Below are 13,227 nucleotides of genomic sequence, written 5' to 3'. Positions count from 1 at the left end.
AACAGAATTTCATACCAAAAATTCAGCAAATAATGCAACTAACATTTCTTTGTAATTGTAAATATGTCCAATAGAAAGTAAAGGTAGCTAATTGCCTGATTCTTCCACTGAATTCTGCAATGTGACCCTCATGAACCAGCCACCCTCGCTGCAATGGTTTGTTTGCTGCTGCATACCATTGTGGGATTTTACATGGCTTGCCCACTTTCTTCTCTTCCACATCCATGGTGAGGCTTCGTTCCATGACAATATTGTGCATCATGCATCATACTGTTAGAATTTTTACAACTTTCTCTGGGAATATTGTAAGACCCCTCCTAATGCAAGCATCTGAAGGAATGCCATAACACCCGCAGTTCTGCTCAATGAGGGCCCAGGTTTATCCCTCTGCCTCACTGTATCTTTCTTTGATGGGTTTGTGCAGAGGTGTCTTCAGCCATGGTTTCACTGCGTAGTTCATGCCTCCAAGTTATTTGTCATTACTTTAAATAATTACCTTTGTGTGCATGAATTGTACTGCATTATATTTACCCTCTTACCATCTGCTATGTGTAATTTAATTTCAGATCACTGAAAAAAATAAAGGTTTTTTAAAAATTCATTCTCGGGATATGGGCATCGCTGGCAAGGCCAGTATTTATTGCCCATCCCTAGTTGCCCTTTAGAAGGCGATGGTAGTGGACCTTTTTCCAGAACCATTACAGTCCAAGTGACAAAGGTGCTTTCACCTTCATATAATGTGCAAATGAGGAGTTTACCAAAGTTGCAATCATTCAACTGAAAAGATCACTGTTTACCAGTAGATGCAACACTTACTCTCTGTCTATGACAAGGCATTCCACGTTGTTTTCATCAGCAATTATATTAGCTGACCTGACATCATCACTGTGAAAGATAAAAGATCAAAAATATTTCAGAAACACATCAAACACTGCTTTGAAATACACTGAGATCTGGCATCCTGACAACTCAACTCTTGTGCCTTCAAACAGAATAATGTATGCATCAAGCAAAGCGTTCTCTTACACACACAGTCTTTCCTACCTGATCCAGTTTATTGGCTTGTTAATCAGTTTTTATTCTCTGGGATTAATTAATACTTCAGCTAGATCTCCATATAAAGTACAAAGTGATGTGTTAATTTATGTGGGTACATTTACCAATCACGCTCCCAGCTGGAAACTGCATTTGAAAGGAGCGCAAGTTGAAGATAAGGCAACTGCACTTTCTTTGGTTCTCCAACCTGTGCTTCCTTTGAATGAACTCCCTGATGGAAGTACAGAATCTGTGGAAGTACCCTAGAGAGAAGAAGCTGATAAGTATTTTGAGATCTGCAATATGGTTGGGTCTGTTCCATTTTTGGATCCTTTCTACCCTTTTCTGTCCTAGTGCTTATACAGTATGGTGGTGTTTAGGCTAAAACTGGCCCAAAGGAAAACTGGGGCCCGATTTTAACTCCAAGCCAGATTTGGACGGTGGAGTTAGAAACTCAGCCACTACTCCAGAAATTAGGCCAACTCATTTTTAACTCCAGGGTCTCATTTAAATCCCGTTCCTAGCAGGAAGTTGGTGGGAAGTGGCAGAAAATTTCACAGCTGCTCATCAAAACCAGTTAAGTGGTGGAATCAGCTACCAGAGCCATTTCACGATCGAAAAGGGTGGGTTGGGGGGGGGAAGAGGGGAGTCCATGGCAGAGGAGGCCAAAACTTTCCTTATGGAGCCCAGAGGAGCACTCCGAGACCCCACAAGGTAAATAAAGAAACATTAAAAAGTTATCTGATGTGCATATATGGGAAAATGGATGCCACTGACTTTGGACAGGTGTTCTTGCTGCTTGCTCAGTTAAATTTCGAGCTGGTCAGATTCTGGCAGTTCCAGTGTGGAGGGTGATCGGGCACTGTAGGGGAAAGGTCAGAAGGCTGGAGGTAGATTGGAGGCCGGGGGGGTGTCAGGGGGCCGGAGTGGAGGGTCAGGGATTGGAGTGGGGATCGGAGGTCGGAGGCGGGGTTGGGGGCCAAAGATCGAAGGCTGGAGGGAGGAATCAGAGATCGACGATCGGAGGCTGGAGGCGGGGAGTGGGAGATCGGAGGCCTTGGGAGAGAGGTCGGGGGAGATCAGAAGGGTCGGGTGAGGTTTTTGATTGCCTCACCAACCCCGCACAGTGACTCTAGATCCAGCAGGTCAGTGGAAAGGCACTTACCTCCTGGATCCAGCAGTCCGCATCTCCCTTTAGTTGGCAGGTTCGCCGAGGCCAGGGAAACCCGCATGCCCAAGTTAAATTTAAAATAGTGGATCACCATGAGGCATGGAGCCTCATTATAATATTTAAAGTGCCAACCCGTCTCCTGGGAGTGTGTTAGCTGCCTGTTACCCGTTCTGTCTCCGTTTGAAGCAGAAGTGGGCGGGTTGGAGACGGGATTCAGATTTTTAACTCTTTATCCTGCCATCAAACCCCAATCCACCCGGTTTTTGGGATTAAAATTCTCCCCAAAACATCGGTTTTCAATAAACTAACCTGATAAGAGCTTTCTCTCCAAAGTAATCACCTCTCTGGAGGACTTTGATCAGCTGAGGCTCCATATGATTATCAGTGCTCTGAGTGACTTTCACCTAAAGTCAAAGAGAATGGTGATGCACATTTAGAAAATCATGCAAAGAAACATCATTAGCAAACTCAAAATTAAACAGCCTTTCAAAGGGTGTAATTTTAACCCCAGAGCAGCTGGGAAAAGAAGTGGTTAGAAAGTTTAAAATATAAAAATCAGAAGACCTGACCCCAACCCGTCTACTTCTGGTTTTTAACAGAGGCAGGTCGGGGGGGGGGGGGGAAGCGGGGGTGGTCGATGACTAACCCACTCTCAGGAAGCGGATCCGTTAATAAAATCTTTTAAGGAAGCTGCCTGCCTCCATGTTAACTCAAGTTTTATCATTAAAACCAGCAGTCCGAAATTCCCGGGCCTTGGGAATTCAAGCGGATGAAAGGAGGTATGAAAGGCCGGATCCATGAGCTAAGCATATTTGTTGCACCGCTTGTGCGCCAAGAGCAGCGGGAGTACTTCCCCCGGCCCACCAAGCTTACTTTCTAAACACCCCCATAATCAGCTGACTCCTCTCGCGATGTCCAATTCCCCCCACCCCCCCTCCCCCCACAGTGTTCGATTCCCCCCTCCCCGTGAAATCCGATTCCCCCCCTCCCCCGTGGTGTCTGATTTCCCCCCTCCCCCGTTATTGTGTTCCTAACACAGATGAGACTGCACACAGGGAGGTTAAAGTAACAGAGACCTCAGTCTTTATTAAGACACTCCAGAGTGAGTAACAGGCCTTAGAGGCCGGCTTATGTACAGTGGTCACTTCAGGGGATGCGCTCCCTGGTGGCAGAACATGGGAGTGCATGCTTTACTGATGCACAACATCACTCCCCCCCCAAAGTCAAAGTGAAAACTATTTACAAGGTGAGGCGGTGGGGAGCCTTTCTTTCCCTGGTGGACCGCCTCAGTACAAATGTTTGTTCTGGTGTGTTGGCTGTGCCCTCGCTGGGCTGGCATGTTGTTGGCCCTGCAGGGCTGCTGGGTGAGCCTGGCCTTGTTGGGCTGCTGGGCGTGTTGCGTTCGATTTCCTGGTCCAGCATGGTGTCGTTGATCCTTTGGGTGTGTGTTGTGGGCTCGAAAAAGTGATGTCTGCTGTGGGTTGTTCAGGGCAGTCTGTGAACCGCAGCCTCATTTGGTCCAGGTGCTTTCTGCAAATTTGCCCATTGTCTAGTTTGACAACAAACACCCTACTCCCTTCTTTAGCTATCACCGTGCCCGCGATCCACTTGGGACCATGTCCATAGTTTAGCACATACACAGGGTCATTCAGATCAAATTCCCATGACACAGTGGCGCGATCATCGTTGACATTTTGTTGCTACCGCCTGCTCTCTACCTGATCATGCAGGTTGGGGTGAACCAGCGAGAGTCTGGTTTTTAAGTGTCCTTTTCACAAGTAGCTCAGCCGGGAGCACCTCTGTGAGCGAGTGGGGTCTTGTGCGGTAGCTGAGCAGTACTCGGGATAGGCGGGTTTGGCGTGAGCCTTCTGTGACTCGTTTGAGGCTCTGTTTGATTGTTTGTACTGCCTGCTCTGCCTGCCCATTGGAGGCTGGTTTAAACGGGGCCGAGGTGACATGTTTGATCCCATTGCGGATCATGAATTCTTTAAATTCGGCACTGGTGAAACATGGCCCGTTGTCACTGACCAGTATGTCAGGCAGGCCGTGGGTGGCAAACATAGCCCTCAGGCTTTCAATGGTGGCGGTGGTTCCTGACATTATTTCACCTTCAATCCATTTTGAAAAAGTATCCACCATCACCAGGAACATTTTACCGAGAAACGGGCCCGTATAGTCGACATGGATCCTCGACCATGGTCTGGAGGGCCAGGACCACAAACTTAGTGGTGCCTCTCTGGGTGCATTGTTCAACTGAGCACACACGCTGCATTGCCATACACAGGGCTTTAAGTCAGAGTCGATACCGGGCCACCACATGTGGGATCTGGCTATCGCTTTCACCACTACTATACCTGGGTGTGTGCTGTGGAGATCCGAGATGTCTCCCTGCCCTTTTTGAGTAGCACTATGCGGTTACCCCACAACAGGCAGTCTGCCTGAATGGACAGCTCGTCCTTTTGCATTTCCACGGGGATGCTGGCCCAGCTCCCATGCAGTACAATTTTTTTTACTAGGGACAGCAGAGGATCTTGGCTGGTCCAAGTCCTAATCTGGCGGGCCATGACAGGTGATTTATCATTTTCAAATGCTTCCATGGCCATCAACAAGTCTGCGGGCTGCGCCACCATCAACAAGTTTGTAGGCTGCGCCATTTCCACCCCCATGGTGGGCAATGGTAGCCGACTGAGAGCATCCGCACAGTTCTTGGTGCCTGGCCTGTGGCGGGTGGTATAGTTATGTGCTGATAGCACGAGTGCCCACCTTTGTATGTGGGCTGAGGCATTAGTATTTATCCCCTTGTTTTCAGCGAACAGGGATATGAGGGGCTTGTGATCGGTTTCCAGCTCAAATTTGAGGCCAAACAGGTACTGATGCATTTTCTTTACCCCAAATACACATGCTAATACCTCTTTCTCAATCATGCTGTGGGCCCTCTCAGCCGTAGACAAGCTCCTGGAGGCATAGGCGACAGGTTGCAACCTCCCCGCAATGTTAGCTTGTTGTAATACACACCCGACTCCGTACGATGATGCATCACATGCGAGCACAAATCTTTTACACTGGTTATACAATACAAGCAGCTTGTTGGAGCATAGAATGTTTCTGGCTTTCTCAAAAGCAATTACTTGCTTTTTTTCCCCATGCCCAGTTCTCACCTTTACGCAATAACACATGTAGGGGCTCTAAGAGGGTGCTTAACCCCGGTAGGAAGTTACCAAAATAGTTGAGGAGTCCCAGGAACGACCGCAGCTCCATGACATTTTGTGGCCTGGGCGTGTTCCTGCTAGCCTCTGTCTTGGTGTCTGTGGGCCGAATGCCGTTTGCCGCGATCTTTCTCCCCCAAAACTCCACTTCTGTTGCCATGAAGACGCATTTTGACCTCTTCAGCCGCAGCCCTATGCGATCCAGTCGCTGGAGGACCTCCTCCAGGTTTTGTAGGTGCTCGACGGTGTCCCGACCCGTGACCAATATGTCGTACTGAAAAATCACCGTACGTGGTACCGACTTGAGTAGGCTCTCCATGTTTCTCTGGAAGATTGCTGCAGCCGAACGAATTCCAAACGTGCATCTGTTGTAGATGGACAGTCCCTTGTGTGTGTTGATGCAGGTGAGGCCCTTCGAAGACTCCTCCAGCTCCTGCGTCATGTAGGCCGAAGTCAGGTCGAGCTTGGTGAACGTCTTGCCTTCTGCCAGCATCGCAAATAGGTCGTCTGCCTTAGGTAGCGGGTATTGGTCCTATAGCGAGAAACGATTAATAGTTACTTTATAATCGCCGCAAATCCTGACCGTGCCATCACTTTTGAGTACTGGAAAATTGGGTGGCCCATTCGCTGAATTCCACTGGGGAGATGATGCCCTCGCATTGTAGCCTGTCCAGCTCGATTTCCACTCTCTCCCTCATCATGTGAGGTACCGCTCGCGCCTTGTGGTGAATGGGTCATGCCTCTGCGACCAAGTGGATCCGCACCTTCGCCCTGGAAAAGTTTCCAATGCCCAGCTGAAAAAGGGAAGGAAATTTGTTAAGAACCTGGGTACATGAGGCTTCATCGACATGTGATAGTGCTCGGATGTCATTCCAGTTCCAGCGGATTTTGCCCAGCCAGTTCCTTCCAAGCAGTGTGGGGCATCGTCTGGGACGATCCAGAGTGGCAGTTCATGCACCATGCCCTCATAGTTGACCTTGACCATGGCGCTGCCTAGGACAGTGATGAGCTCTTTGGTGTATGTTCTCAGTTTCGTGTGGATGGGGCTCAGGGCTGTTCTGAGTGCCTTGTTGCACCACAGTCTCTCAAACATCTTTTTACTCATGATGGATTGGCTACGGCCAGTGTCCAGTTCCATGGCTATGGGTAAGCCATTCAATTTTACTTTAGCATTATAGGTGGACATTTCATCGAAAATGTGTGCACCACGTGTCCTTCAGCATCTACCTCCTCTCTCTGAGGTTCGAAATTGATTTGATCCACCATGGACCGATCTTCTTCTGCCACATGGTTGTTAGCAGGTTTTGCAGAGCTTGCAGCTCGTCTGCAAGCTCGTTGGAGGTGCCCCATTGTTCCACAGCTCTTTGAAGCAGCATGAATAGGCTAAATGGAAGCCTCCACAACGCCAACAAGATGTGAATTGCCTTGTATTCATCCTTTGTTGCGGACTCTGAGTCATCTGGGTCACCTGAGGCCTGCTGGCAGTTGCAGACTCGTGGTTTCTACCCTTTACATTTCTGCTCGCAAACACAGTTCCAGTTAATTTATAAACATTGCGATCACTTGTGTGCTGAGAGATTTGTTTGGTGTTATCACTGGTGGACATAAACGCCTGTGCTATCGCAATGGCCTTACTGAGGGTTGGTGTCTCTACAGTCAAAAGTTTTCGTAGGATGGTCTCGTGGCCAATGCCCAGTACAAAAAAGTCTCTGAGCATCTGCTCCAGATAGCCATCAAACTCACATTGCCCTGCAAGTCGCCTTAGCTTGGCGACATAACTCGCCACTTTCTGACCTTCAGATCGCTGGCACGTGTAGAACCGATACCTCGCCATCAGCACGCTCTCCCTCGGGTTAAGATGCTCCTGAACCAGTGTACACAGCTCCTCATATGACTCATCTGTGGGTTTCACCGGAGCCAGAAGATTCTTCATGAGGCTGTAGGTCGGTGCCCCGCAGACTGTGAGGAGGACCACTGTCCTTTTTGCAGCGCTTCCTTCTCCGTCCAGCTTATTGGCTACAAAGTACTGGTCTAGCCGTTCGACATAGGCTTCCCAGTCCTCACCCTCCGAGAACTTCTCCAGGATGCCCACAGTTTGCTGCATCTTTGCGTTGGATTCGTATACTCGTCGCCAGTTATTGTGTTCCTAACACAGATGAGGCTGCACACAGGGAGGTTAAAGTAACAGTGACCTCAGTCTTTAATAAGACACTCCAGAGTGAGTAACAGGGCTTAGGGGCCGGCTTATGTACAGTGCTCCCAAGGGATGCTGGGATTCCTTGGGACTTCAGGGGATGCGCTCCCTGGTGGCGAAACATGGGAGTGCATGCTTTACAGATACACAACACCCATGATATCCGATTCCCCCTCACCCCGCAGTGTCCGATTTCCCTCACCTCCCCATGATATCCGATTCCCCCTCCCCGTGATATCCGATTCCCCCTCCGCCCGCAGTGTCCGATTTCCCTCACCTCCCCATGATATCCGATTCCCCCTCTCGGTGATATCCGATTCCCCCTCCCCGTGATATCCGATTCCCCTCCCCCTGCAGTGTCCGATTATCCCCTCCCCCCCATGGTGTCTGATACCGCCCTCCCTCCACGGTGTCCGATTTCCCTCACCTCCCCGTGATATCCGATTCCCCCCTCCCTCCGCGGTGTCCAATTTCCCTCACCTCCCCGTGATATCCGATTCCCCCACCCCCCGTGGTGTCCGATTGCCCCCCCGCCCCCCCCGTGGTGTCCGATTCCCCCTTCCCCTCGCGGTGTCAGATTTCCCTCACCTCCCCGTGATATCCGATTCCCTCCTCCCTCCCATGGTGTCCGATTTCCCTCACCTCCCTCTGCGACATTGTACTTACCTGATATCCACTCCCCAGCTGATTTCTAGCCCGACATACAGTCAGGTTATCAATGTGGCTGGCTATCGGGCAGGGAATCTTTAGAAAAAATTTAAAACAGGCCCTGTTGTTAAATTCAACAGAACTTGCGGGAAACACTTAATTCTGGATTTCCTGTCCAAAATTCCTTCCTCCCCGCTCTTTTCCCAGCTCTGAGTTATTATCAGGCCCTTTGCGTTCTCAGACTCTTCTATCACCCTTGTTACTTAACCTTACAATTTATATACTGAATGATAATTTTCCTGAATACGTAACATAATGACTAATTATTTTTTGATGTTAAAATGAATAAATTATTTTGACTCTTAAAACGACAGCAACTTTTAACGTGACTTTCTCCAGATTATGAGGCAGATCTTCCTGTTCCTGTGCAAGGGGTGAGTGATCACATGGGTACAGCAAATGCAGGAAAATCAGGAAGAGTATACATCACTAGGGATGCCCCCCTAATTTTTCATCCATTAATTTAAATGAACAGAAAATTGGACAGAACTCCTTAGGGGTAATTGTGACTTTGAGCAAATATGTAAAACAGGCAATATTGATTCAGGCACCCATTATACATCTCTCCCAATTTTCTATTGAAATCAAGCCTGCGCACTCCTCTTTGATTTTCTAGTATTTGTTGCGCTCATCGATCCAATAGCCCCAGGCTCAGGAAAGGATAATCTGTCCTTAGAATTCAAGGCTCAAAAATGAGCAGAAACAAAAACAACTTTAATTAGCATGCCTTTACGTCAGCATAGTCTGTATCATTTGATGTATTGAATTTACAATCTAATCTTTGCAAACTGCTTATGATAGTTGCTATTATATATTATCATTTACGTAAAACATTGTAATGAAAGTGCCAATCATCGTTGTTATATTTAATATAATGTCCGCAGTATATACTTTATGCCCAAATTACATGGGTACACAATATGGATACATAAAATACTGCAAAGAGATGTGGTGTATTTTTGTTAGTTACGACTGAATTCTTCCACAGCTGCTGAGCGCAACTCATTGAAGTAATTTGTTTATTTAAAGGAGGGATTTGCTTCCACAGTCACTTATCCTTAGCCCCATTTACAGGTAAGATAACCGGATTTTTGGAGTATCCCATGTTTCCCTTGGTAGCTCTTGTGAAGTTGGTAGTACACTTTCTGTAAATATGCTCCAATAACTATAAAGCAGTTTATTTTGGCTCGCATTTTGTGGTCAGTGGTGGACACAAGGTGCCAGCCCTTCATTACACTTACACTTGAACACATACTTTCTCTGGGCTTTTGCAGTCGAACTTGCCGTGATTACTGTGATGTATTCCTCACGATATCACAAACACACACATACAAGATGGCGCGACAGGAATTTGGCAGGTGACCTTGTCACATGATGCTTTTATTGTATTTACATGAGCACTTGAATTTCCACAGTAGTCCACTAGATGGAGCTCTACATTACACTTCTCCCTCCTTAATGAAGAAGTAATCATAACAAATAATCATCTTACATAACTTGCATGGTTATACACAATAAGTGATATGTAATCATTTTACCATATTTACACATCAAACTTAATCACTTGTTTTCTGTTTCGAAGAGGCTACTTTCGCTCTCGAACAGAACTTTCCAAACTCGGTGTCGAACTTAGACTCATTCTAGGCTGAGCCTGAGGAGAGTTTTCCTCCAAGGAAAATGCTTTGATTTACATTTAGACTCTCTGCAACTTCAGACTGTTTGTCTACCTGATGTGGATTCTGACTTAAATTCTGACTTTCTCTTGGGCTTGGTCTTACTACATCTGATGTAGGATTTGCTACTAGTACTCTACTTGTAACAAGATTACCTGACACATCAGAAAAAATCGGATCATTCCAACTTTCAACTTCTTCCACATGTATAGGTAAAATATAAGCAATGTGAACAAACCTAACCTTGACCAAATATATGTGAGGACCACATATCTTCACTACTCTTCCTAGTAACCATTTTAACTATGGTTTTTCACTCTAACCTTCTGATTCAATTTCACACTTCTTTCTCTTACTCTCCCTCTATCATGATTCTCTTTCTGTCTTGATTGTGCCAAGTTTGGCTTTAACAATGAGAACCTGGTTCGTGGCTGTCATTTGAGAAATAACTCTGCTGGTGTTCTACCAGTTGCATAAGGAGTATTACGATAAGTAATTAGAAAATTTGTTTGTTTGTGGTTCAACAACAACTGCCCTTTCTTTGGATTTGGATCCAACATTTGCTGGATGAGGGCACATTTTACGTTTTGTACTGTGTGCTCTGCTGCACCGTTTGAAGCAGGATGGTATGGTGGAACCTTGGTATGTTTCACACTATTTTTGCTCATGAACTGTGCAAATTCTTTTGAAAAAAATTGCAGCCCATTATCAGACACAATTTCTTCTGGGAGACCATATGAAGAAAACAATCTTCGCAAATTGTCTAATGTTTTACTTGTTGTTATTTTCCGCATCAGAAACATCTCTCTCTACCCACTTTCAATGGCTATCAATCATAATGAACAATTGTTCTCCTTCTACGTGTAACCTTAGCCACACCCTGGGAGGCCAATTCCATGGCTGTAATGGTACTGATAGTGGTTTCTTGCTCACTGATTGACATGTTGTACACTGACTAACAATGTACTCTATGGGTTAGAATTTCCCCAATGCCCGCCAACGCCCGATTGCCACCCAAAAAAATGCTATGGCTGGGAGGATAATCGCCAGCGAAAACTTACTGAAATTTTTTTTTTATATCCGGCCAGTGATAAATATGGGCCTTGCATCCCCAATCTGTGTGGAAAAGTGCAATTTTGGCTAGATTGGGCGGTGACTAAAGAAAATGGGCGAAAAATTTAAAAATCTATAAAAATTTACACCGAGGTTGCGGGTTGGGCTTAACACCAAATAAAGAATTAAAATAATTTTTCAAAAAACCGAACTAAAAAATCCCCAAAACATTCCTGAGACATTTTTAAATTAAATCACCCTAACAGATTTTGAAAATAAATAGTAAAAAAACAATCACTTACCTTTTTCTTGCAGACCTATTTAACTACTGCCCAGCTCCACTGTCCTCGTGGGTGGTTTAAAATATATTTTTTTATCCTTACCTATGGATCCCCACTCAGCCAAAGATCGTGCCAGGACGATCTGTGGACATTGCACACCAGCGGTCCTCTCCTCAGCGGTACTTCGAAACTGCCGACATGCCTCAGGTAGGGAATTTTTTGCCGACTCAGTTCTCGCCCAAAACAGCCAATACTGCCGAGAAATCGTTCGGTGAAAGACTGCAAATTCTAGCCCTGTATCTTTATCTAGACCTTGCCACCATAAGTAACTGCGTGCAAAACTTTTGGTCACGCACATTCCCAGGTGCTGGTCATGAAGATCTCCTAACGATTTGGACCTGAATTTATTTGGAATAACTATTCTTGCACCCCACGATACAATTTTTATCCATTGATAATTAATCCCAAGAACAAAGTATCGACGAATATCTTCCTTGGATACCTGGTTTGGCCAGTCATTTGCTGTGTAATCATACACCTTTGACATCACTAGGTCATGTTTGGTTGCTCTACCAATCTCTTCAGCTGTGACTGGCAGTTTATCAATGTAGGAAAAATAGAACACTTCTTCCCTTTTGTAACATGTGATAGGGATGGCAACCTGGACATAGCATCAGCATTACTGTGATTAGCTGACTGTCTGTACTCAATATCATAAGTATATGCTGACAAAATCAAAGCCCATCTCTGCATTCTGGCTGAAGCTAAGGTAGGAACTGGGGACTTTGGATGGAGGATTTCGGTCAGGGGCTTATGATCATAAACAATGGGACAATTACGAAGTATTTGAGGAACTTCTTGACCCCAAAAATCAATGCCGGAGCTTCCCTTTCGATCTGCACATAATTACGCTCACCTGCATTGAGAGTACGTGAAGCAAAAGCAATTGGTCTCTCCTCCCCACTAACTTGTACATGAGAGATCACTGCCCCTACTTCATACGGAAATGCGTCACATGCTAGCTTGATCTCCTTAGATACATCATAGTGAACTAACATGGTGCTCTCTACCAACTGGATTTGACACTCCTTGAATGCTGCGTCGCATTCTTCTGACCACTTCCAATGGACCTGTTTTTTCAAAAGCTCATTCAGTGGATGTAACACTGTAGCCAAATTTGGTCGGAACTTCCCATAATAGTTCAAAAGACCAAAAACTGTTCGAAATTAAATAACATTCTCGGGAGTGGGTGCATTTCTAATTGCATCCAGCTTTCACTTGGTTGGATGTTAACCATCTTTGTCTACTCTGTACCCTAAGTACTCCATTGAGTTTTGAAATTGTTCACACTTGTGAGCAGTTACTCGTACTCTGTGCTTCTCTAGCCATTTGAGCACTTGATTCAATACATTATTATGGATTTGCCTGTTTGATGCTGAAATTAGTATCTAAATAATACCCCTTCAATACCTTACAAAATCTGGTTCATCACCCCGGAATATGACGGGGACAGAAGACACTCCAACTGGTAGCCTATTAAATTGATATAGGCCTAGATGAGTATTTATAGTCAAGCTTGACTCCTCATCTAGTTCAAGTTGTAAGTAGGCATTTGTCACATCTAACTTTGAGAAGATCTGGCCATCTGTCAGCATTGTGAACAAATCTTGTACATTTGGCAATGTATTGGGTGGATTACCCTCGAGAACCTGGTTTACCATATAATCACCATACAACCTGACCTTACCATCTGACTTAGGTACGACAATGGGTGTAGCACAATTACCTCGAGATAATGTTCTCAGTTTCTAGTCTTTTGAGATCTTGCTCAATTTTCTCCTTGAGTACGTATGGCTCTCTTAGGCAGTCCTTCGGAGCCGAGGATGACTTGCTTTCACATTAATAT

At 45.8% G+C, this 13,227-nt stretch overlaps 1 protein-coding gene across 1 annotated transcript in view; it reads right to left on the bottom strand.

The window, feature by feature from the left end:
- prkg2 (protein kinase cGMP-dependent 2) overlaps positions 1-13,227 on the bottom strand; it is a 173,822-nt gene that overhangs the window by 90,912 nt on the left and 69,683 nt on the right. Inside the window, exons 7-8 of the mRNA XM_070863894.1 lie at positions 2,516-2,610; positions 817-885 (exon numbers count right to left, since the gene is read on the bottom strand). Coding sequence (XP_070719995.1) covers positions 817-885; positions 2,516-2,610 — 164 coding nt within the window. The remainder of the gene's footprint in view (positions 1-816; positions 886-2,515; positions 2,611-13,227) is intronic.

This window comes from Pristiophorus japonicus, chromosome 2 (genome assembly GCF_044704955.1).
Source record: "Pristiophorus japonicus isolate sPriJap1 chromosome 2, sPriJap1.hap1, whole genome shotgun sequence".
NCBI classification, from domain to species: Eukaryota; Metazoa; Chordata; class Chondrichthyes; family Pristiophoridae; genus Pristiophorus; species Pristiophorus japonicus.
This window is presented reverse-complemented; position numbering and strand designations above follow the sequence as displayed.